Source organism: Vanellus vanellus (genome assembly GCF_965231255.1).
Source record: "Vanellus vanellus genome assembly, chromosome: 22".
NCBI classification, from domain to species: Eukaryota; Metazoa; Chordata; class Aves; order Charadriiformes; family Charadriidae; genus Vanellus; species Vanellus vanellus.
In genome coordinates, this window is record NC_138927.1 from 3,937,150 (window position 1) to 3,962,496 (window position 25,347).

The 25,347-nt window shown below is 67.7% G+C and overlaps 1 protein-coding gene across 3 annotated transcripts in view; it reads left to right on the plus strand.

Annotated features, from left to right (window-relative positions):
- The window catches only part of AHDC1 (AT-hook DNA binding motif containing 1), a 62,696-nt gene extending 37,674 nt beyond the window's left edge, over positions 1-25,022 (plus strand). For all 3 annotated transcript variants that reach the window (XM_082494298.1, XM_082494299.1, XM_082494297.1), the window contains 5 exons: positions 15,183-15,345; positions 16,419-16,459; positions 16,881-21,962; positions 22,121-22,835; positions 24,715-25,022. In XM_082494298.1, coding sequence (XP_082350424.1) covers positions 16,958-21,919 — 4,962 coding nt within the window. In that variant the 5' untranslated portion in view covers positions 15,183-15,345; positions 16,419-16,459; positions 16,881-16,957 and the 3' untranslated portion in view covers positions 21,920-21,962; positions 22,121-22,835; positions 24,715-25,022. The remainder of the gene's footprint in view (positions 1-15,182; positions 15,346-16,418; positions 16,460-16,880; positions 21,963-22,120; positions 22,836-24,714) is intronic.
- The last annotated feature ends 325 nt before the right edge of the window (positions 25,023-25,347 follow it).

Genomic DNA, 25,347 nt, shown 5'->3' on the forward strand with positions numbered 1-25,347 from the left:
GATGGATGGATGGATGGGAATGCGGGGTTGAGTGGCAGGATGGATGGATGGATGGGGATGCAGGGTTGGATGGTGGGATGGATGGGGAACGCAGGGATGGATGGATGGATGGATGGATGGGGAACACAGGGTTGGGTAGTGGGATGGATGGATGGATGGGGATGTGGGGTTGGGTGGTAGGATGGATGGATGGATGGGAAACACAGGGTTGGATGGTGGGATGGATGGGGATGCGAGGTTCAGTGGTGGGATGGATGGATGGAGATGTGGGGTTGGATGGATGGATGGATGGATGAAGGACATGGGGTTGGGTAGTGGGATGGATGAATGGATGGGTGGATGGGCATGCAGGGGGGGATGCATCCATCCCATGGTGGGATGGATGGATGGATGGATGGATGGGTGGATGAGGGAAGTGGGGATGGATGGTGAGATGAATGGATGGATGAGGGATGCGGGGTTGGGTAGTGGGAGGGATGGATGGATGGATGGATGGATGGATGGATGGATGGATGTTGGGTAGTGGGATGGATGGATGGATGGATGGGGATGCGGGGTTGGGTGCACCGGGTGGGGAGGCATGCTGTGGGAGTGGGTGGTGGTGTGGGTGTGTGGTGCATCACCAAAAATAGGAGTGCTGTCATCTGACTGGGTGTCACCGTCATCCCTGCATGGTGCTGAGTCCCCAAGAAGTCACCTGGAGGTGGTTGGGGGGGCTGCGCTGATCCCACCTAGGGTATCATGAGCAGGGCCAGCCTCAGCCTGCACCCTCAGTGGCTCAGTACTGGGTCATCCCATGGCAGGGGGACAACGTGTGTCCCTGGGCTCCGTGGCAGCACCAGGGGGCCCGGAGGGGGAGGCACGCGTCCGTCTGTGCTGGCGAAGCCTGGCACCACCATGCGCTGTCTTGGGACAGAAATGCCACATTGGCGGCATCTGCTGTCACCACCTGTGGGCACAGGCTCAGCTTCGGCGAGGGACCCACTGGGGTCCCCCCACGCTGCGTTTTCGCCCCCAGCCCCAGCGCTTGTCCTGTCGGGGCTGTGCCTTTTGGGGAAACTGAGGCACACGGTGCCTGTGGCGGACAGGGTGGTGTTCCCTGTGCCATCCAGCCTTGAGAGGCGCGGAGCCGCAGCAAGAGAAGGGACTGGAGCTCCCTCAGTGTCCCCCAAAACACGGCGATTTTGGGGTGACCGAACCCACGGAGCACGGAGAGGCGCGTCCCTAAAGCCACCCGTGCAGGGAGGGAAACTGAGGCACAGGCAGTGGCGGGCAGAGCACCCCATCACCCACCTCCCGGGTGGGCGCTCTGCTTTGCTGCGCCCTCGCAGCCGCCCGGGGGCTGCGCCCACGGGTGAGGAGCAGCGCGGTGGGTGCTTGGGGTGGGCAGAGGGCATCCCACCCCCCTCCCCGCGCCGCCTGACCCCAACCCCCCCCACCCCCCACCCCCCTCCCCGGCAGCGCTGCAGACAGCAGGCTCCACACCAGCACGGCCGCGGGGACGGCTGAGAGGGAAGCCACAAAAATGATTTAAGGGGCTGGCGGGATTGATTTATTAAGAACAATTAAAAGCGCTAAATACGCTTAGCTCAGCCAGACGCCGAGCGAGAGAGCCTGGGGGGGGGGCTGGAGGGGAGGGGGGGGAGGAAGGGACCTGTCTGCTGTATCCGGAGGGCGAGGTTGGCAGTGGGGGGACCTGCGGCGCTTTGTAAGGGGGGGGGATGGGGTGGCACTGGGTTGGGATGGGGCAGGCGGGGAAGGAGAGGGGTGCTGGGGCTTGGCTGAAAGATGAGGGAGTGGGGTGCGCCGCCCTGTGGCTGGGTTTGCATCCAGGGGTGGGTTTGCACCCATGGGATGGGATTTGCCCCCATGGGATGAGTTTTGCATCCAGGGATGGGTTTGCACCCACGGGATGGGATTTGCACCCATGGGATGGGTTTGCCCCCCTGGGATAGGTTTGCCCCCATGGGATGGGATTTGCACCCAGGGCTGAATTTGCCCCCATGGGATGGATTTGCACCCATGGGTTGGTTTTGCACCCATGGGATGGCTTTGCCCCCCATCCGGAGGGCGCACGGTGGGATGCCGGGGGACAGGAGGTCCCCGGGCAGCGCTGAAACTCAGGGAGCTGCTTAGGGCCGGTGCCAGCTGCGGGATGCCCAGTATGACCAGTAAGCCGTACTGGGTAGGCTGTTGCTACCGCAGCTCTGTTTGGCAGTGCTGCTGCGGGAGCTCCGGGCTGGTGCTCGCCAAGCGCCGGTGGCACGCCGGGCCGGGCATTGGGCAAAGGGAGGAGGCTCGGTGGCCACGGATGCGACTGGCGGGACTCCTGGCCGATGGGTGCCCGCGGGGCCGCCGGCTGCGGGCGTGGGACCGAGGAGGTCCTGGGGCAGAAATGGCGGAGCGTTGCGACATCGGCGAACCCATGACGTCCCGCTCAGGAAATCCCAGCCGAAAGTCCTCGGAGGCTGGGAGAGTCCTTGGCCTTGTACAGACCTGCCCAGCGCCGGGTCCTCCGCAGGCACCGGCCGCGGCTGCGGCAGCGGGGGGGGGGGACGACAGGAGAGCTGCACCCACCATAGCTCTCCTGGGGGTCCCCGGTGCCGTCACCCTGCAGGGTGGGCTTTGGCGGGGGTGGCGGTTCGGTGTCCCCACCGTGCCGCTGGGACACCAGGAGCGGGGGCAGCAAGCTGCGCTCTGCGTCCTCCCAGTCCCCATGGCTGTCTGCACTGGGAGCACTGGTTTTGTACCCATTCCCCAGCGCGGTGCGGGATCCGTCCCCTCCCCTGGGCTCAGCGGGCTGGATGTGCATTGGGGACGCGGTTGGGGACGCCGGTGACGCTCAGGGACATGGGGACGGGGAGCCACGCTGCCTTCTTCCCCTTGCCCCCTCCCTCCGCTGCATCCCAGTGCTATGGGGGGGGTGTCGGGTTTTTGGGTTTGGGGTCCAGTTTCCCGCACAGAGCAGCCGCCACCTCCTCCTGGTCACCCCACTTTGGGGCAGAATGGGTCCCCCGTGCCATGAGCCATGGGGACCCCATCACCACAGGGGTCCCCCGTGCTGTGAGCCACACTGGGCACCTCCTGCCTCGCCCAGGAGGCATCTGCTCGCCGAAACCCACAGTACTGGGGGGGGGGGGACGACACACAGACACCCCCTTCCCTTCCCCCCCTGGAGAGGAGCTCTGGGAGCCGGGAGGTGCTGGGAAAGGTGCTGAATGGGAACAAAAGGTCCGTGGGGCGGCTGGTGGGGGCGAGCGGAGCCGGAGGCTTTCTGCTGACCCTGCTCCGGCTGTCCCGGCCCCGGCCTCCCCCCGCGGCCCCCCACCCGCTCCTGCCGACGTCAGCGCTTCCCGGCAGCGCTCCCAGGTAGGAGAGCCATCCGGGGAGGTGGAAAAGCCATTTCTGCCTCTGCCCCGGCGCTTACACCTCCGCCAGCCGCGGCAAAGCCTTCTGCGGCAGGGTGGGTGCTGGTGCCTCGTCCCCGAGCGTCACCGCGGGGCCACGTGGCCTTTTCCCACGCGGTCGGAGCGGTGGCGAGGCGCAGAGCGTGGCACGGGTGGGGTGGTGGCCGCAGCGTGGGCGCCGTGTCCCCCTCCGCCTGTGCCCGCGCTCTGCTGCGCTCTCTGGGGGTGCCCGTGGGGCCGGTGGCCGGGGATGGAGGTGGCCCGGGATGGAGGTGGCCTTGCCCTGGTGGCCCTGGCACTGCCAGCGTTTGCCTCTGTGCTCCTGCTTGGCCAAGTGCTGTCACAACCGCGGGCAGCGGGGACAAAGCCAGAGCCCGTGGGGGTAAGGACAGGAGGTGCCCATGGTCACCCCGCCAGCCGTGGTCACCGACTGGGATGCACTGGGCTCCCAGTAGCCACCCTGGGGGAAGCTGGGTGTGCGGAACCACTGAGGTGACATGCCCAGGGCCATGCCAGCGGGGCGGTGGCAGAGGTGGGACTGAGCCGGGGTGCTCGGCAGCGGGTCCCTGGGTGCCCTCCGCGCCTCGGCAGCGCGCCCGCCGCCGGCTGCCCAAGGGTTAACGAGAGTTTGCTGCTCCTGCAGACAATTAGTGACATCTTTGCTGACAACGCCACACTGAGCTGCTCGCCCGCCCGCCCGCCTCCCCCGGCAGCACCAGCCTGGCCGCCCCCGCGCCCCGTGCGGCCCCCGCACCGCCGCCTGCCTTCGCCGCCATGGCCCCGCCGGCCGCCACGCCGCCACCTCGCCCCGCCACCTCGCCCCGCCGCCTTTTTCGGCAACGAGCAGCGCAATCGCAATCCCAAGCGGAGCAGCCGGCTCCCCTCGCTGCCCTCTGACCCGCTGTTGCTGTGGAAACTGCATCCCACGTAGGATTACGGAGCCTGAATCCGCAGGCTCCAAACTCCCCTCGAAATCCAGACGGCCACCGGGGTGTTCCCCCCCTCCCGCTCCCTCTCCCGCTTGCCGTGCCGGTCCCACTGCCCACCGCGCTGCCCGCAGGGCTGGCGGCTGGGTGCTGGGGGAGGTGGCAGCGGCAACGCTCTTGGGGTCCCCTTGGTTTGCCCCCACTGGGGGTCCGCTGGTTTGCCCCCGTTGGGGGTCCCCTTGGTTTGCCGCCGCTGGTTGGTGACACTGCCAAAAGCGCCGCCGCGTCACCATGAGGCCGTCTCGGTGACCTCTGCTCCCTTGAGCATCGTCTCCCGGGTGTGCCGCCACCATCCCTGCATCCCGGAGGGGTGGGGTGCCAGCGGGACCCCCCACACCCCCACCCCCCCAACCAGCAGCCAAAAGCACCCTGGGGGTGTGGGTCCACCCCAAGGACCCATCCCCAAACCGTGCGTATGGGCACCCACCGCCTCTGGGGCACCCACCGGAGCCCCCCCACGCCCCCCAGGGACAGGCGGCGCGGGTCCCCGGGGTCTTGGGTGCCGGCGCTGGGGGAAGGGGTGGGCGCGGGGGAGAGTGGAGCCTGTTTGGGGAGCGCTGGGGGTTGGGTTTGCGCCTCAGCATCGCTCTCCCCGCCACCCGGGGAGGTAAGAGCTGAATTAATCGCGATCAATTAGTGCTGCTCGCGGTCCCCAGCTTCCTCCCTGCACCAGCTTTGTGCCGTCGTACCCATTGAGGGGGGGGACGGACCGGTGTCCCCAGTAGCACCCGGGCGCCGTCGAGGGGACCGAAGCTCCTCCGGACCCCCGGTTTGGGGGGCAAGTGGGGTGTCCCCCAGCCCGCACGCGCACCCGCAGCCATCGCAAACATCCGCGCCATAAAATTTGGTGGAGGTGACGGGGAGGGGATGCGTGAACCCCTCGAAACCCCTCCGCCAAGGGCTGGAGCGGGATGCTGGGGTGGGGTAGGGGGGTGGAGGGGCATCCCGAGCCGGTGGCCGAATCCTGCAGTATACTGCAGCAAATGCCCTGCAATCTGCATCCGAATGAATCCCACCTTCCTTCCCCCGCAACGTGCTGCCCTGGGCTACAGCTAATCTATTGTGCGCTGGGCTGCAGCCAGCACAAGCTGCAATACAGTAAATCCTTCTGCAGTATCCTGCGAGGGGACCGAGCCCAGCCGCAGCCGCTCGCCGCCTGCCAGACAAAGCCCGTGTAGGGGACGGGGCGCAGGGGACGGGGACGAGGGAAGGTGGCAGGGCACCCTCGGCTTCGCGCCGGCCGAGCTGCGAGGACGGACCCCCCCCCCCCCTTCTTGAGCAAGGGTGGGAAGTTCCCCAGGGGAGTTTTGGCAGCGCCGTGTCCTGTGGATATCCCCCTTATCCCCCTGCACCCCCACCCCCCCCAAAAAAAATCCCAGCGGCGGGCCGGGGAGATGCTCCATCCTCTGCCCCCACCCTGAGCATGGGGTTGTCCCTAAACCTCTTCGCCGCCGTGTCACCGGAGTCCCGGTGCGTCGCGGGGGTTTGTATCCCCACCCTCTCCCGCTGCGTGGTGCGACCTGCTTCGTGCCTCAGTTTCCCCACCAAGCACCTCACCCCCCTCCCGCAAGCGGGCTCCAGCGCACATGAGCACCGCTGCCCTTTGCCGGCGGATTTTGCTTGGATACCGTTATTATCGTTATTATTACTATTACTATTATTATTATTATTATTATTATTGGGATGTTGGTGGGGCTCTGCGGCTCTGCCGGACCCGTCTTTGGAGAGCGAGGCATCCTTCAAAGGGAAGGCGCTCTGTCACCGCCCCACAGCAGCTGCGTTCTCCTCAATTAGAAGAGGTAATGAAGCAATTTATGGGCATCTACAAAGTGATGTGTGAGTGACAGGCTGTGTACGATCCGCGCCGGGGCTCTGCCGGCAAGTTGCGTTCTTCCAATTTTAATGGAAAGCTCCCCAGTGAGGAGGGGGGGGGTGGGGGGGGGGTGGAAAATAGGCGTATCTATAGGTGTGTGTGTGCTGTGAGGCTCGTCCGTGGCTGGAGCAGTGATGCCGGTGGGTCGTGGGTGGGTGCGGGGACAGCTGGGTGCCCTGATCCCCCCCCTGTCCCTGGGGAGCCCGGCCCCCCGGGACACGCCGTGCCGCAGCCTGGCTGTAACCGGAGCCGGGAGGGCAGCTGGGGGGGAGCGGAGCGGGGGGCTGGGGGTGGCGCGGGACGACGCTCGGGTCCGCTGGGAGAGTTGGCTGCAGCTCCCTCTTTCCATCCGCACCCGCTGCCTGCCTCAGTTTCCCCACACCGGACCCCCTGCGCTCACCCCTCCGCGGCCCCTCACGAAGGGGAAGGGCGAGTTGTGTTTTGGGGGTCACCCACTCTAATGGGGGCAAAACCCAGCGTGCCCCCGGCACAAGCCGTCGGTGGCCTCCTGCTCGGGTCGCCGAAGGGGTGTGGGTTGGGGTCCGCAGTGCCAGACTGGCCATACTGGGGGGCTAAGGGGGGGTCCCTGCACTGCGGGAGCCCGTGGGGGCTGCCTGGGTGCCCGGCCGGGGCTGCCGGCGCCGTGTGGCTGGGAGGGTGCGGGGGGGTACGGCAGTGCTGGGCGGTGCGTTGTACCCCCGGGGGGGTGTGGGTGCTGTGCAGCCGTGTGCCATCACACCTGCGTGCGTGTGCCTGCGGGCACCCGTCTGTGCGCACGGCAGTGCCTGCGCGAGGTCTGTGTCTTGTCTGCGTGGGTGCACCCGCGTGTGCACGGTCCTCCCTCCGTGGGTGCTGCCGGGTGTGCACAGTCCTCCTCACTTTGTGGGTACACCCGCCTGTGCACAACCCTCCCCCCGTGGGTGCTGCTGTGGGTGTACAATCCTCCCTGTGGATGCACTCGCGTGTGCACAATCCTCCCCCTGTGGGTGCACCCCTGGGTGCACAACACTCCCTTTGTGGGTACATCCACGTGTGCACAATCCTCCCCTCGTGGGTGCTCCCAGGTGTGCACAACCTTCCCATCATGGGTACACTCACACGTGCACAATCCTTCCGCCTGTGGGGTCACCCCTGGGTGCACGATCATCCCTGTGGTTGCCCCCACATGTGCACAATCCTCCCCCCGTGGGTGCTACCGTGTGTTCACAATCCTCCACGTGGGTACACCCGTGTGTGCACAATCCTCCCTCTGTGGGTACACCCGTGTGTGCACAATCCGCCCCGTGGGTGCATCCTGGGGTGCACAATCCTCCCCCTGGGGATGCTGCCGGGTGTGCACAATCCTCCCTTCGTGGGTACACCCGCGTGTGCACAATCCTCCCACCATGGGTGCTACCATGGGTGCACAATCCTCCCTTTGTGGGTACACCCGATGTGCACAATCCTCCCCCTGTGAGTGCACCCACATGTGCACAATCCTCCCCCCGTGGGTGTTCCCGGGTGTGCACAACCTTCCCATCATGGGTACACTCGCACGTGCACAATCCTCCCCCTGTGGGTGCACCCGCGTGTGCACAATCCTCCCCCCGTGGGTACACAATCCTCCCCCCGTGGGTGCACAATCCCCCCCCCCCCCGTGGGTGTGTGTCCCTGTGCACACACCTGTGCGTGCACAACCGCCTCCTGCATCTGTACCCCTGTGCACACTCAACCGGGCGGTGGGTGCATCCCCCTCCATCCCCAACCTGTCTGCGGGGTGACACGCTGCCGGCGTGTCGGGGCAGGGGTGGGGGGAGAGGGGGGGGCAGCCCCACGGACGTGGGGCTGCCCCCCCCTCTCCCCCCACCCCTGCCCCGACACGCCGGCGTTGGCATCGTCCCCGGTGGCTCCCGCACCCCAGAGCTCGGCCCCAGCCGGCCCTGCACCCTCCGCCGCATCTCCCAGGAAACAGGATCCGCAGCCAGGAGTTTTCCGCTCAACTCGTGTGTGCCTCCCACAAAAAAAAAAAAAAAAAAAAAAAGAAAAAACACACACACAAAAAAAAAAACCCACCCTGACACCAGCCCGGCCATAAATCCTGCCCGGCCCATTCTGCTTTTCTTGTCTAGCCAGTTTCTAAAATTGGCCGAGGGAGGCAACTGGCTGCTCTCTCTCTCCCCCCCCCCCCGATCCGGACCCCCCTCTCTGCTCCCCACCTGGCCGCCCCGGTGCGGTGTCGGCACCGAAGGGGTGCAGCAGCGGCGACGCCGCGGGCTCAACGGGTGCACCTGGCCCCCCGGCTGCCGCCGTTCCTTGCGGTGCGGTTGCGAGCAGTGACGGTCCCCGGCGTTGAGTGGGGGGGGGGGTGGGTGGTGTTTGGGGGTACCGAGTGGTCCAGGACCCCGGTTGGGCGTACGCTCAGCATCCCTGCATCCCGGTGGGACCCTCTTTTGCTACCCTGGGCTGCTCTCCCCCCCACCCCCCCCCAACACACACACACACACACACACAAACCCCAGCGCCGGGGGAGCGTGGTTGTGCCGAGCGAGCCTTCGGCACGGGCACGCGTCCATCTGGCGCCTTCCAAATGTTACTGGCCTCGCAGGATCCCGGCCCCGCTTGGCGTTAACCCGCAGCTCACCGCGGCCTCGCAGCCGGCTGGGGACGGGGACGGGGACAAGGGGACAAGGGGGGGAGCTGAGCATCGCCTCTGCGTGCCTCCCCCCCACGCACACACACAGCGGACCCTCAACGAGGTGTCGGGGGGCTGCGGAGCCACCCTGGGTGCCGATGGTTGTGGGCAGGGGGTGGCGTGAGCAGGGGACGGACACCCCCCCCCCTCCGCTTCTCCGCGGGTGTTACATGACCCGGCATGGCCGGCGCTGGGCAGGGACACACCGGGGCTGTGACTCATGCTGTGGCTATAACAGGGAGCCCGGAGAAGGAGGGGGGCCACGGCCATCTGCGCAGCCTCAGGCCTGCCGACGCTTTTGGCGGAGGTGGCGGAAGGGGACACACACACACACACACGCCACGACGCCCTGGGACATGGTCGCCACGCTGGGGGGCAAAGCGCCCCATGGCAGCGCCGGGAAGAGCCGTGGCACGGAGACGCGGGTGCAAAAATAACCGGCACCCCGAGGGAAAGCTCCGGCACCCCGACCTGGCACCGTGAGGGCTGGGTGCTGGGGTGTCCGTGTGTCTGTCCTCCCTCCTCTAAGGTGGGGAGAGGGCAGGGGAGGGGGGCCAGGCTGGCTGCTCGCCTCCCGCGCCGGCTCGGCGGGGCGGGGGAACAAAGCTGGCACCGAGGAAAGCAGCTAAATTTAGCCCGTTTCCCTGCTCGCTCTGAACTGCGGCTCCGGGCTCCCGCCGGCCGAGGTGCCACCATCTCTGCAGTCCATCTGTCGAGCGGTTGCGCCACCCCCGGCCCCCCCTATCCCAGCCCCACAACCGCCTCCTGCCCCCCACCCCCTCCCACCCCCAGCCAGGGCTGGGGGTCAGATCCCTCCTGGAGCCAAAGGGGGTTGGGGTGGGAGAGGGGCTGCGGCCGCACTGGGCAGTGCCGCTGGGCCGGGGGGCACCTGGGCGTGGAGGGGGACATGTCCCCTGCATCCGTGTCACCGGGCGGCTGCGGCCACCCAAGGCTGTGGTGTAGGGGGTCCTTGTACGGGGAAATGGTTTCTTGCAGGAGGAGGTGATTGCAGGGGAGATGGTCATTGCAGGGGAGATGGTCATTGCGGGGGAGATGGTCATTGCGGGGGAGATGGTGGTTGCAGGGCGAGATGGTCCTTGCAGGTGGGATGGCTCTTGCAGGGGAAATGGTCCTTGCAGGGAAGATGGTCATTGCAGGGAAGATGGTCCTTGCAGGGGAGATGGTCCTTGCAGGTGGGATGGCTCTTGCAGGGGAGATGGTCATTGCAGGGAGATGGTTTCTTGTGGGGGAGAGGATCATTCCAGGGGAGATGGCTGTCGCGTGAAGATGGTCTCTTGTGCGGGAGATGATTGTTGCAGGGGAGATGGTTGTTGCAGGAAGATGGTCTCTTGTAGGGGAGATGTTAATTCCAAGAGAGATGGTTGCTTGTCGGGGAGATGGTCACTTGTCGGGGAGATGGTCCTTGGAGGGAGATGGTATCTTGTCAGGGAGATGGTTGTAGCAGGGGAGATGGTTTCTTGCAGCAGGGGAAATGGGAGCCTGTCCAGACGTCCCCTGCCCACCTCGAGGGTACCGTGACACGTTATGGGCTGAACCCATCGATGGTCCCACCAGCTCCGGGACCACCAGGCTTGGAGAATGCCACCAGCCAGGCTGGGTGTCCCCGGTGGCAGCAGCACGCCTGGGGCCAGGCCGGAGAGAAAGGGCTGTGTCCCCCAGCTCAGCATCGTCCCCAGCGGCGTGGGGGCATCGGTGTCCCCGGGGTCCCCGCTTCCAGAGCCAGCCAGGATTTCGGAGCTGTTTCGGCGATGAGTTTTCCACCCTGCCTTGCCGCAGCGCCGGGTGGTTGAGGGGGATGCCAAGACCTGTGGGCACCCCCTGCTGATAGCCCAGTGCTCCCAGAGCCCCCTCCCCCAGTGCCAGGGCGGGTGCCTGAGCCTGCCCCGGGGACGTGGCACCCCCGGGTGCCATGGGAGGGTGGCTCTCCCTTGGGGCCACGTCTCCCGGGTGCATTTGCCCCCACGCGCCAGCCAAGCCCTTCCCGGCAGCATCATCCCCTCCCGCAGCAGCACCGCATCCCGGCACCACGCTGTGTGTGGGGGGGGACATATTCCCCCACCAGCTCCCTCCCTGGGGAGGGGGGGGGGGACGACATGACCCCCAAAAAACCCTCTGCTCTGGCGACCGAGAGCCCCGCGAAGAGATCGAGGGGCCGAGCAGCTCGGCTGGACCCGTTACCTAAGCTGAAACCCAGGCGCCATCTGCTCCGTCTCCTAATTACCAGCGTGGCAGAGAGGGCAGGGCGGCAGGGGCCGTGGTGACAACGGGGTTCGGGAGCAGGGTGACAACCGCAGGAGGCGTCGGGGCTGCCTACGAGCACCCCGCCGGCACCCCCCGCCCCAGCACCCATCCCTGCGCCCAGTCCGTACACCGGTGGCACCGCGGGGTGGTGGGTCCCCGAGGTGGGTGGGTGCCCCGGGGGGGGGGTGGGTGGGGTGGGATCCCAAAGCGCCCCTGGGTGTCCCCATCCCGAAGGCGGGCAGGGCGGTGGCAGGGGATGCCCGGTGCGTGGGGTGCAGGCAGGGTGACGAGGTGCGGGGAGGAAGAGGAGGGAGCAGGACACGCGTGCTTTGGGGTGGGGGGTGCGATGTCGAGGCGAGGGGGATGCGGGGGGTCCTCCTGCCTGCCCGACCCCCTGCGTGGTGCGGGGAGGAGGTGGCTGGCGGGGGGGGGGGGGGGGGGGCTGGCTGGGCAACACCGAAACCCTCGGAAAGCGCCTGCCAGGAAGCTGTCACTGGAGGGGATTTTCCATCGGTGTCAGCAGGCGCAGGACGGGCTGCGGGGGACTCACGGGGCTGGGGGGGACTCACAGGGCTGGGGGGGACTCACGGGGCTGGGGGGGACTCACAGGGCTGGGGGGGACTCCACGGGGCTGGGGGGGACTCACGGGGCTGGGGGGGACTCACAGGGCTGGGGGGGACTCACGGGGCTGGGGGGGACTCACGGGGCTGGGGGGGACTCATGGGGCTGGGGGGGACTCACGGGGCTGGGGGGGACTCACGGGGCTGGGGGGGACTCCACGGGGCTGGGGGGGGCTGGGTGCATGTCAGCGAGCGAGGGGGGGGTGCAAGGGACAGGGGACAGAGGGGGACAGCAGCAGAATGCCGGGGGAGGGGTGTGTGTGTGTGCAAGGGAGCTGCACCTCCACTGTGCCCCCAGATGTGAGTGTGCAAGGGAGGGGAACCCCCGCCACGGCCCGGCTGTGTGCGAGTGTGTGTGAGTGTGCAAGGGAGGGGCACCGCCACAGTGTCCCCAGGCTTGTGCAAGGGCAGGCACAGGAGTGGGACCCCCCCGTCATGTGTGTGTGCAAGGGACACACCCCCCCCCTGCAGTGCCCCAGATGTGTGACACGCAAGGGACAGCAGTGCCGGCAGAAGAGGGGTGATGGGGGTGTGCAGAGACCCCCACCACACCCACCTGGGGGTACTTAGTGCCACCCTGACCCCTCCCGGTGCCCCGCGCTGCCCAGGGCCACGGGAGGTGGCGGGGTGACGGGCAGGACCCCCCATCCCCGGCGTTGCCGCCGCGGGCGGCTGGGCACGGCGCCCCGGCGGGGTGGGAGGCGTCGGGCCGGCGTGTCCCCATCTGTGTGGCGGCTGGGTCCCCGCCGCCTGCCCGGCTCCCGGTGGCATCTCCGGCCCCACCCTGACGTCTGGGTGGCCTCGGAGCCGGGCACCAAACCACGGCCGTGTCCTGCGGGGGCCATCCCTCCGCCGCAAGCTGCCGCCGCGCCGGTGCCAAGCGAGCCTTTCCGTGTCCTCGTTGTGTGTCCCCCCCCCCCCCCCCCCTTCCTTCTACCAGTGCTGGGGGTCGGGGCTGGGCGCCAGCAGCCTCAGGGGACTCAGAAGGGGGGGACAGCTCCGTCACATCCTCGCGGTGCCACCTCTCCCACCCTGCAGCATCCCTGCCACCCAAGCGGGAGCTTGGCCGGGGGGTGGGGGGGGGTGTGAAGTGGGGAGCTGGGATTTGGGGGGGGGGGGGGAGGGGAGCAAACCGCTCGCCGCCAACCTCTGTCAAGCCTGAAACCGTTAAACTAATTAAAGCTTTGCAGCAGCAGGATTAAGCCCGGGCAGGGGAGGTGGCGAGCCCAGGTAGTCGATTAGTTCACCAGGCGAGGATATTGGATTTCTGCGAGGCGAGTCAGCAGTCTTCGGGGGCTGTTATCTTTGCAGGGCTGCGGGGTCAGGAGGTGGGAAGCGGAGGTGACTGCAATCTCGCTCGCTTCCCCCCCCCCATCCTCGCCACCACCACCTCCACGCTCCCCGAATCCCCCTCCGCTCCCTCCCTCCGGCCCCGCCGCAGCGCCCGGCATCGCCGCCTCTCCCCCGCCCGCGGCGCCCATCTCTCTCTCTCTCTCTCTCTCTCTCCTTCTCCTTTTCGTTCCCCTCTCTCCATCCCTTCTTCGCTTGTGTGGTCTGGGCTGGTGTTTTGTAACCAGCGAGGGAAAAAAAAAAAAAAAAAAAAAAAAAAGAAAAAAAAATTTAAAAAAAAAAAAAAAAGGGGGGGGAAAAAAGAAAAAAAAATAAGAAGGAAAAAAGGCCCTACCCCTGGCGAGCGAGCCAGGAATGGCGAAGTCCGGAGAGCCTAATGCGAAACATGTGGCGGCTGCCTGGGGCTGAGCAGGGAGGTGAAAGTGAGCGCGGCGGCGCGGCGAGCATCGCAGGGCGCCCGGCACCCCCCCCCTGCAGCCCCCTCCCCACCCCCCCCCCGGCTCCCATCCCGCACCCCGTGCCGCGTGGGGTGGGTGGTGGGGTGGCGATGGCGGGATGCTGCCCGCTGCGGCGCGGTGGGTGCCGGGCGCAGGTGGTCCCCCGGCGTGGGGGGCGGCCGGATGGCGGCGGTTCGGCCGGGGTGAGGGAGGAGCGCTGGCACGGCGTGGGGAGCGTCCCCCGCCTTGTCACCGGACACGTGGCCCCGTCGGGGCCGGGAGGGGGGTCCGAGGGCAGGAGCCTGATGTCGGCCAGTGTGGGGTAAGAGCCGGGCAGGACAAGGGGGGGGGGGACGTTCCCAGCGCATCTGGCACCCATGGGTGCCGTTGGGGAGCCCGTGGGTTTGCCAACGCATCCGCAGCTCCGTGCGCCACGGGCAGGCGGGAGGGGGGGGGACACACACACCGGTATAGAGATGGGGGGGTGGGGAGGGCCGTAGCCCGCGACGCCTCGGTCCTCCCCGTCGAGCCGTGCGCAGCGTGTGCGGCAGGGACCGGCTCCCAGCGGCTGTTCTGGAAAACCTCCCGTTTGCTTCCTTCCTGCCTGCCTCCCCTCCAACAGCTCTCCGGGCACATTAGCAGCTTCATCTGAGACGAGACCGGTCTTTCTAGCACATATTTTCCTGCTCCACATTGCCCTTGTGTGTAACTCTACACCGTGGAGGCAACACGGCGGCGGTTGTTTGCCGGAGAGGTGCCCGCATCTCCGCCGTGCCAGCGCTGCGCCCAAAAAAAAAGCTGGTGGGGAGATGGGGAAAAGGATGGGGGGGTTGGGAGGTGGTTGGGGGGGGGGGGAGGCGTGGGGGTGGGATGCGGATGGACTGACAGGTTTGAATTCTCTTTCCCTGCCTTGTTGATAAGTTGTCACGCTAATCCAGACACCGGGAAGAGCCTGGATCACGCCGAGCGGCTGCGGGTGTGTGTGTGTGTGTGTGTCTGCGGGTGTGTGCTGGGGGAGGCAGCCAACAGGCAGGGATTCACACGCGGATCTGGGAGGGCGGGGGGGGAACAGGCGGACACGCTGGCACAGGGGGGGACAGCGACGGGTTGGGGGGGCTGCACCGTGCACCCCTTAGGTGGCCGGACCCTCGGCACGCCAGTGTCACACGGAGGAGCAGGGTCCCCCGCATGCACACGCCTGTGCGGCGCGCACAACCGTGTGGACGTGCACACGCGTTGGCACACACGTGTGTCGGCACGCACGCGTGGCGGGGAGATGCCCTGCGCTGGATGGGGGCTCAAGGCACGGCCACGGCGGGGAGGAAAGGGGTGTCCTGCCCCAAAATGCCACCCCGCGCCCGGGCACCCCGTGACGGGCCCAATCCCACGGGGCAGAGCGGACGGCGTGGGTCCCCGGGTGTCCCCGTGGGCTGTGGCTTGGAGTGGGCGGCGTGACCGGGGGACGCACAGCGCATCCCCACCGACAGCCCGGGGCAAAGGGGGTACTCCGTGGGGAGGGGTTCGCCCCCCGGGCTGACGCTGGGGGGGGGGTTGTCTGTGTGTTTTGCTGGAGCAGATGGGAGCTCGGTGGCCTGCCAGCCCGTCGCACTGGAGAACGGTGCCAGCCCGCCAGGCGAGTGGTTCCCGCGCACCCAGGGCACCGGCCCCCGCCAGCCCGGCAGCGACGGCGACGGCAGGAGCTTCAGACTGAACCTGCACTGCAAACACCCCCGGCCCAGGTACCCCGGGGGGGCCCTCGCCCCGGGAACGGGGAATGGGGGCTGCACCGGGAGGGGGTGGTGGTGGTGGCGGCGGTGGCAGTGGGGGGGACGGGGGGGGACAGCACTTGCCTCCGCTCTGCCCATCGCTGCCTTGGCGGGAGTCGGGGGGGGGGTGTTGGGGGGGCTGCAAAGCATCCCTGGGGGTGGTGGTGGTGGGGGGGGGCTCTGCCGCTTTGCTTTGGCTGGGGAAAGGGGAGGGGGGGGAGCAAAGAGGGATGCCTGCAGCCCCCCCCCCCTCCCCTGGTGGGGTGCAGGGTGGGCTGTGCAGTGGGTGGCATGGGCCCCATGGGCAATAGCCCCCCCCCCGCTTGTGCCCCCCAGCGAGGGGCAACTGAGGCAGGCGCCATGCGGGGGGGGGTGGGGGATGTCCCCAAGGGGCAGTGTCACCTCGGGTGGGGGCAGCAGCCGTGCGTGGGGTGTCCACAGGTGGGTGGGAAGGGGCGGGGGGGGGGGGGGGGACACGGACAGGACATGCTGAGCCGCCACCGCGGGCAAAGAACTTCCCCCACCGCCCCCTTCCTCTGGTCTGTCTGTCTGTCCCTCCGTCCGTCCGTCGGTCGGGGCTATGGGCGCAGAGGGGGGGCGAGGTGGGGGGGGGGGGGGGGGGGCGGGCCGGGGTGGCGGGCGGAGCGCGGCTCGCCGGGGACACCTAGCGGCGACACGGCCGTAGGACCCCCTCCTCGCCACCCCCCCCCCACCCCGGACCCCCCACCCCCCCACCCCCCAGCGCCCCGACCCCCCTGGAGGGGGGGGGGGGGGTTGGGGGGTAAACCTGTCCCCTCTGTCCCCCAGATCGGAGGGGCGTCCCCCCCCGTCCCCCCCTTTTTGCCCCGTCCCTGCCCCACTCGCAGCCCCGACGCCAGGGTGATGGGCAGGCGCTGCCCCCTCGGCTGTGGGAGCTCGGGAGGATCGGCCCCTGGTATGTCCCTTGTAGGGACTGGCGCTGCGGAGAAGCCATGGGCACCCCAAATCCCATCCCGTCCCCGTCCCCCCCGACTCGGGGCTAACCCTCTGCACCCCTTCCTTTGCAGAGAGCTCAAGTGCCATAGCAGGAGCAGCAGCAAAGCCGAGGGTAAGTCCCAGCCCCGACCCCGCTGTTCCCCCCGGACCCCCCACCATAGGGGGACAGGGCAGCCCAGACCCCCACGGGCACAGCCACCCCGCTGCCCCTTGGAGGTGGCTCCGCACCGGGGTGAGCCGGGGGGGCTGGCATGGGGGGGGTCCTGCCGTAGGGAGGGCATCCAGATACCACCACCACCACCACCGGAGCAGGGGAGAGGGACAGACCCCGTTTCCCAACTGCTGCGGGCTGGGGGTGGCGGGGGGGGGGGGGGGGCAGGTTCCCGCGGTGCCAGCCGGGTCCTCGCTGGTGATGGGACAGGGATGCGCCGGGTGGCAAATGTGGGCAGCAGGGACGGAGCAAGGCGCTGCCGGCTGCTTTCGGCCGGGGGGTGCCCTCGGAGCCTCACTGTCCCCTTCTCTGCCCCACGCAGGTCCCGGTGTCACCTTCCCCGACCCCCATGTCAGCAACTGCTCGGCCAAGCGGCACGCGGGGGAGGAGGAGGTCAGGATGCGCGTGAAGCCCCCGGGCCCAGTGGTAACGACCAGCGTTGTGCGTGGCTCGCCCGACTACGTCCGAGAGCCCAAGTTCTACCCACCGGGGCACCCGGTGCAGCGACCCCCAGCCTGCCCGGCGGAAAAGGCCTTATCCTGCAGCGTGCTGAGCTTCCCTGAGGGCTCGTGCCCCGCGCTCGGCCGGGAGCACCAGGCAGGCTCGCTGCTGCACGGCGACCCGGCCGACCGGTGCCAGAGCGTGCACGGGGGCACCAAGGCAGCGGAGGACTTGCTGGGCTGTGCCGGCGAGCCCCAGATCCTGGGGGGGAGCGCGGAGGAGGCAGCCGCCCGCGACCGGGCGCCTAAAACCTTCCCCAACGCGACGCTGGCCTCGGGCCGCTGTAACGTCGACAGCATCCTCGCCTTGCTCCGCAGCAAGTGCGGCAACGGGCACATCAACCTCCACCCTGTGGTGCAGCTCATCGACATCATGAAGGACCTCAACCGCCTCTCCGAGGACCTCAAGAGCAGCGGGGTGCACCTGGACTGCGGCAGCCTCCGCGGCGGCGGCGGCGGCGGTGGCCACGAGGACAGCCGCCTCTTGCCCGCCGACCGCGACCTCCAGTACAGCTTCTTCTCCTCGCCCTCCCTGGCCAACAGCATCCGCAGCCCCGAGGAACGGGGGGTGCTGTGCAAAACCGAGCCGCCGCGGCATCCCCGGCCCCCGGCCCGCGACGGAGAAGCCGACGGTGGCGGGGGGAGCGCCCCACAGCCCCCCGGGCACAGCGGGGGCGCGGGGGGGGCCAGCAAAGCGGCGGCGGAGGAAGCCGGTTGCTCGCAGCCTGACGCCGGGGATTACTCGGACCTGGCCGAGGCGGACATCCTAAACGAACTGGCCTCCCTGGCGTGCCCGGGGACGCAGCTGCTGGAGTCGCAGGCGATGGAGCCGCAGCCCCAGTTGCTGCCAGCCCAAGAGTTGGACTCCCAGTCCCGCCTGCTGGATTCCCAGTCCCTCGAGTCGCAGCCCCAGCTGCTGGATTCGCAGAGCCTGGAGCCCTTACCGGAATCGCTGGAGCTGCAAAACCTGGAGCCGTTAGGGTTGCAGTCGCTGGAGCCGCTCTCCGAATCGCTGGAGCTGCAGTCACTGGAGCCTTTATCCGAGTCGCTGGAGCTGCAGTCGCTGGAGCCGCTGGCGGAGCCGCTGGGGCTGCAGACGCTGGAGCCGCTGCCGGGAGCCCTGGAGCCGCCGCTGCTGGACGCCCGTGCCCCGCTGCTGCCCGCCGAGCCCTCGCTGCTGGAGCCGCAGCCGCTGGGAGCCGTGTCGGAGCTGCTGGAGGCGCAGCCGGGCGGCGGGGACCCGCTGCGGCCCCACGGGCTGCAACCCCGGCTCGGGGGGTGTCCACTGGGCAGCGTGGTGAAGCGGGGACCTTGCGGGGGCCGGGGGGCCGGGCGGTGCGGGGAGGACCACCGCAAGTACGCCCTGCGCCGGACAGATAAGCCAAAGATGCTGTGCCGCCGGAGGAGGGCAGGGCGAGGGCGTCGGGTGGACATCACCCCCGAAAGCCGCGTCTTGTCCCCCCTCGCCCTGCCCGCCGAGGCGCCCCCCGGGCCCGAGGAGCCCGACGCCCCGCTGCTGGCCCCGCCGCCGCCTCCCACCACCACCCTGGACCCCGACGAGGTGCCCAAGGTCCCCGCGCCGGGGAAGAAGACCAAGTGCCGGGGGGTGAGGAAGATGGTGGTGAAGATGGCCAAGATCCCCGTGTCCCTGGGGAGGAGGAACAAGACCACCTACAAGGTGTCATCGCTCAGCAGCAACCTGAACCTGGAGGGCAAGGAGCTGGCGGCCAGCAGCTCCATGGAGCCCACGCCGCTGCTCAAGATGAAGAACAACGGGCGTAACGTGGTGGTGGTCTTCCCCCCAGGCGAGATGCCCATCATCCTGAAGCGTAAGCGGGGCAGGCCTCCCAAGAACCTGCTGCTGGGCCAAGCCAAGCCCAAGGAACCCGCCCCGGAGGTGAAGAAGAGGAGGAGGAGGAAGCAGAAGCTGGCCTCTCCCCAGCCCTCCTACATCGCCGACACCAACGACAGCAAAGCCGACTACTCGGACGTGCTGGCCAAGTTGGCCTTCCTCAACCGGCAGAGCCAGTGCTCGGGGCGCTGCTCGCCGCCCCGCTGCTGGACCCCCAGCGAGCCCGAGTCCATCCACCAAGCCCCCGACACCCAGAGCATCTCCCACTTCTTGCACCGCGTCCAGGGTTTCCGCCGGCGCGGCGGCAAGGCGGGGGGGTTCGGCGGGCGCGGGGGGGGCCACGCCGCCCGCACCGCCCGTTGCTCCTTCAGCGATTTCTTCGAGGGCATCGGGAAGAAGAAGAAGGCCCCCGCCGCCCTCCACGCCGACGCCGTGCATCCCCGCAAGCGGGGCCGGCCGGAGCCCGACCCCGTGGGCAAACCCAAGCGAAAGCGACGGGCCCGCAAGAACGGGGCCCTCTTCCCCGAGCCCAACCCCGGGCAGAGCTTCGGCGACGGCTCCGCCGAGTGGGCCGGCGGGGAGAAGGGCAGCCCCTGGGCCCCCCACCACGGCCACCCCGGCGGCCAGGCCGGCCGCAATGGCGGCTACCAAGGTGGCGAGGCGAGGCCTTTCCACGCCGCCGGGCTGGAGTCGGGCTCCTCCGGCCGGGCCGGCTTCTACGCCGGCAGCGCGCCGTCCTCGCAGACGGAGGCCGGCCCGGAGAGGCACAGCCTCTTCACCGGCTACTTTCGCTCCTTGCTGGACTCGGACGACTCCTCCGACTTGTTGGACTTCGCCCTCTCGGCCTCCCGCTCCGAGTCCCGCAAGTCGGCGGCCGCCTACACGGCCCCGCCGGCCGCCCTACCGGGCCAACGGGGCTTGGCCGCCTACCCGTCCCGGGGCGGCAAGGTGGCGGCGGCGACCCCCGGCGCCGAGGCCGCCTTCCACGCGGCGATGCAAGGCCGGCCGGCGTTCCCTCCTGGCCGCGCCGCCGCTGCCGCCGGCTACGGCGTGGCCCAAGCGTCGTCGGAGTGCCGGGGGGCCGAGACCTTCCCCAAGCTGGCGCCCCCCTCGGCCGTCTCCCGGTCGCCCACGGCTCACCCGGCGGCCAGCGGCACTCCCGGCTACTCCCCGTACGGCAACTACGGCGCCGGGCAGAGCGTGGCGCCCGCCAGCGTCTTCCCGCCGGGGAAGCAGTACCCGTCGGCGCAGGACTGTCCCAACAGCAAGGACTGCAGCTTCGCCTACGGCAGCGGCAGCAGCCTCCCGTCCTCCCCCAGCAGCGCCCACAGCGCCGGTTACGCGCCGCAGACGGCCGGTCCCAGCCTGCCGCTGGGCAAAGCCGCCTTCTTCAACAGCGCCGAGCAAGGGGGACAGTTCTCCAGCGCGGCGCACACCCCGTTGCGTTGCGATAGCCGGGCCAGCACCGTCTCGCCCGGCGGCTACATGGTGCCCAAAGGTTCGGCTTCCTTCCAGCCTTCGCCCGAAAATTGCCGGCAGTTCCCCAGCGCCGCGCCGTGGGCTTTCCGGCAAGGCTACGGTGGGTTGGACTGGAGCTCGGAGGCCTTCAGCCAGCTCTACAACCCGGGCTTCGAGTGTCACCTCAACGAGCCCAACGTCATCCTGGACATCTCCAACTACACCCCGCAGAAAGCCAAGCAGCAGACGGTCTCGGAGACCTTCTCCGAGTCCTCCTCCGACAGCACCCAGTTCAACCAGCCGGCCGGCTACCGGCGCGCCAACAGCGAGGCCTCCTCCAGCGAGGGCCAGTCCAGCCTCTCCAGCTTGGAGAAGCTGATGATGGACTGGAACGAGGCGTCCTCCGCCCCGGGCTACAACTGGAACCAGAGCGTCCTCTTCCAGAGCAACTCCAAGCCCGGTCGGGGCCGACGGAAGAAGGTGGACATGTTCGACACCTCCCACCTGAACTTCTCCTCCTCCTCCTCCTCCTCCTCCGTGTACCCCTCCAAGAGGAGCACGGGACCCCGGCAGCCCCGGGGTTCCCGGGGAGCTTGCGCCTCCAAGAAGGAGAGGGGGACGGGCAAGGCCAAGTTCCCCACCAAGTCGCAGGCGGTCAACCCCCTCTTCCAGGAGAGCACGGACCTGGGCTTGGACTACTACAGCGGGGACAGCAGCATGTCCCCCCTGCCCTCCCAGTCCCGGGGCTTCGGGGTGGGCGAGCGGGACCCCTGCGACTACGCCGGCCCTTACTCCATGAACCCTTCCACCCCTTCGGACGGGACCTTCGTCCAGGGGTTTCAGAGCGACTCCCCCGGTTTGGGGCAGCCGGATTTGGAGAGCAAGCACTTCCCTGCCCTCCCCCACCAGCTGGCGGCCCCCGGCCAGCAGACTGTCTTCGAGGCCGGCTTGCAGAAAGCCTTCTCGCCCAACTGCTCCCCGACCTTGGCCTTCAAGGAGGACCTCCGGGCGGGCGACATCCGGAAGCTGCCCGCCTGCGACTCGCTCAAACACAGCATGCAGGGGGGGGCCCTGCCGCACGCCCCCCACCTGGCTTGCCGCGATCTCCCCATGCCTCAACCGCACTACGATTCCCCCAGTTGCAAAAACCCTCCTTACTGGTATTCCCCCAACGCCAGCACCCGTAGCCCCTCGTACGACGGCAAAGCGGGGGCCGGTATGCTGGTAGACTTCATGGGGAGGACGGACCCCCCGTGTCTCAACCCCCACTTGAGCAGCCCGAGCGGCGCTCACCCTTCCAAGGGCGAGAAGGAGCCCTTGGAGATGGCCCGGGCTCACCACCGAGGACCCTACGCTTGTCCCTTGATCAATGACTTGAACATCTCCCCCGTACCGAGAGACTCAATGCTGCAGCTGCAGGACAACTACAGGTACCCCAGTTTTGCACCCCAAGGGCACCCCGTCATGGCCCCCACCCAGAAGAGCGGGTTTTTGGGCCCCATGGTAGAGCAACAACACCCCGAGGACACTTTTACGGTCACCTCATTGTAGTGTCTGCTGACGTGCCAACCGGACAACGAGGTTTTGTTACAGGGTAGGTGGGGGAAGCCCTCGGGGTGAGGGTTGGGGGGGGGGTGGGGGGCGGCAGGGGGGAGACGGGGCACCCCCCGGGCACTTCTCATCCTGTCGTCGTGTGTGTGTGTGTGTGTGTGTGTGTGTGTGTGTCCCCTCCGTGTTGTGTTTCTCTTTCAGAGGTAATTTAGCCAGCACTTTTTTCTGGAACACTTTTCAAGTTCTGTATTTAACTGGGATTGGAACCGTTTGTTTGTTTTGTATAAAAAAAAAAAGGAAAAAAAAAAGAAAAAAAAGGAAAAAAAAAAAAAGGAAAAAAGTTAAAAAAACAAAAGGAAAAAAAAATAATAACGGACGAAGAGAGAAAAAAAAAACCCACGTTTTTCCCCCCTACACACACACACACACACACGCGCGCACTCCGCACTCAAACCCGCTCCGCCTGCCAAGCGCCTGGCTCTGCTTTCCGGACTGCCGCCCCCACCTCCCGCCCCGCAGCAGGACAATCGGATGGACGGACGGACAGACGGACGGGGACGGACGGACGGACGGACAGCACCCACCTCCCCCCGCTCCCACCCACCCCACCCCCACCGCCCCCGAACCCAGGACAGGGGTGGCCGCGGTGGGTCAGCGGCTGGGTGCCCCCTGCCCACAGCCCGGCCGGGGGCCAGGGCAGCCCCCCCCCCCCCCCCCTTCCTCTGCCGCCCCCCAACTGGGGGGTCTGGTTGGGGTATTTTTTGGTTTGTTTTTTTTTATTCTTTTCCCTCCCGTCCGCTCGCTTGCCGGGGGTGTTTTTCTTGCCGGATGGATGCCGATGGGTGTTTGGGAGAGCTGACCCCCACCAGGCTCTGGCAGCTTCGCCAGCCGGGCTCGGAGATGCCACCATCGCCCGGTAAGTTGCCACCCGAGTCCCCGTGCGATGCTCGTCCCCTGGGAGGGCGGTGTGGGGCTGGGGGCCGGGGGACCCCACGGGGGTGCGCTGGGTGCTCCGTGCTTTGCAGTGGAGTTTCTAACCCCAACGCACCCAGTGAGGTTCGCCCGCTGGGTGCCCCCAGCCCCATTTGGGCTGCAAGCGCGCCCCTCGGGGGGGGTTGCCCCATGGAGGAGCGTGAAGATGGGGACCCCGTCTGCCTCCGGGGCTGCGGGTGCTGGAGCCTGGGGTGTGCCGGGTGCTGGACCCCAGGGTGGTGGGGTCCTGAGTGCTGGACCCCAGGTGTGCCAGGGCTGGGGGGCAAGGGGTGAGCGGTGCCCCAGAGTCCTGGGTGCATGGGTGCCATATGGGGGGTGAGCAGGACCCCAGACCCCCCCTGGGTAGGTGGGTGCCATATGGGGGGGTGGACAGGACCCCAGACCCCCCCTGGGTAGGTGGGTGCCATATGGGGGGTGAGCAGGACCCCAGACCCCCCCTGGGTAGGTGGGTGCCATATGGGGGGTGGGCAGGACCCCAGACCCCCCCTGGGTAGGTGGGTGCCATATGGGGGGTGAGCAGGACCCCAGACCCCCCCTGGGTAGGTGGGTGCCATATGGGGGGGTGGACAGGACCCCAGACCCCCCCTGGGAAGGTGGGTGCCATATGGGGGGTGAGCAGGACCCCAGACCCCCCCTGGGTAGGTGGGTGCCATATGGGGGGTGACGAGGACCCCAGACCCCCCCTGGGTAGGTGGGTGCCATATGGGGGGTGAGCAGGACCCCAGACCCCCCCTAGGTAGGTGGGTGCCATATGGGGGGGTGGACAGGACCCCAGACCCCCCCTGGGAAGGTGGGTGCCATATGGGGGGTGAGCAGGACCCCAGACCCCCCCTGGGTAGGTGGGTGCCATATGGGAGGGTGGACAGGACCCCAGACCCCCCCTGGGAAGGTGGGTGCCATATGGGGGGTGAGCAGGACCCCAGACCCCCCCTGGGTAGGTGGGTGCCATATGGGGGGGTGGGCAGGACCCCAGACCCCCCTGGGTAGGTGGGTGCCATATGGGGGGTGAGCGGGACCCCAGACCCCCCCTGGGTAGGTGGGTGCCATATGGGGGGGTGAGCGGGACCCCAGACCCCCCCTGGGTAGGTGGGTGCCATATGGGGGGGTGAGCGGGACCCCAGACCCCCCCTGGGTAGGTGGGTGCCATATGGGGGGGTGAGCGGGACCCCAGACCCCCCCTGGGTAGGTGGGTGCCATATGGGGGGGTGGGCAAGACCCCAGACCCCCCCTGGGTAGGTGGGTGCCATATGGGGGGGTGAGCGGGACCCCAGACCCCCCCTGGGTAGGTGGGTGCCATATGGGGGGTGAGCGGGACCCCAGACCCCCCCTGGGTAGGTGGGTGCCATATGGGGGGGTGAGCGGGACCCCAGACCCCCCCTGGGTGGGTGGGTGCCATATGGGGGGGTGGACAGGACCCCAGACCCCCCCTGGGAAGGTGGGTGCCATATGGGGGGGTGAGCGGGACCCCAGACCCCCCCTGGGTAGGTGGGTGCCATATGGGGGGTGAGCGGGACCCCAGACCCCTCCCTGGGTAGGTGGGTGCCATATGGGGGGGTGAGCGGGACCCCAGACCCCCCCTGGGTGGGTGGGTGCCATATGGGGGGGTGGGCAGGACCCCAAACGCTGGAGCCCAGCTCCATCCCTCCGCCACGGGGAGCCGGGGCAGGGGGGGCTCCCTGCCACCCAGTTGCCACAAGCCCCACCGAGCGAGCCCCAACCTCACGCCCGACACCCCCAGCCAGGCCGGGGGGCCGCGGCGGTGGGTCACTCACCCCTCTCTCACCTCTTTCCTCCCCCCCCAGCCTGCCCGCCAGCCACAGCACCCTCGGCCCCGCGCCCCCCCCGACCCGTCCCGGCCACCGGAGCAGAGAGGAGAGGAGGGGGCCACCGCCGGCGGGGTACACCGGCCCCGTCGCCCCCCGCTTCGCCCGCCGGCCCCCGCCTCGGCCGTGGCGCCGGCGCCGCGTTTCTCTCTCCTCCCGGCCAGAAGCTAGAGGGACTCTTTGAATTTTTATTTTTTATTTTATTAATTTTCATTTTCTGCACAAAACCAGCAATTGTAAATACTTTTGAAGAAAAGAAGTAAAAAAAAAAAAAAAAAAAAAAAAAAGTTTAAGGGGAAAAAAAAAATTTAAAAAGCCGAAAATTCACAAAAAAAGAAATAAATAAAAGAAGAGAGAGCCACACACCGGAGGGAGAATCAAAAAGTGACAGTCAACAGAGACTTAAAGTGACCGAGAGGCGAATATGCAGGAGAGAAGAGCAAAAACCCACCAGTATGCACTGAGAAAAATTTATTTACAGATCGATCGACAAAAAAAAAAAAAAAAAAAAAGAAAAAAAAGTAACAATAACCTATTTATTGTATATAATGTTTTATTATAAATCGTGTCTTGTATATTGCATTCTGTACATCTGCTGTGGTTTTGTGGTGT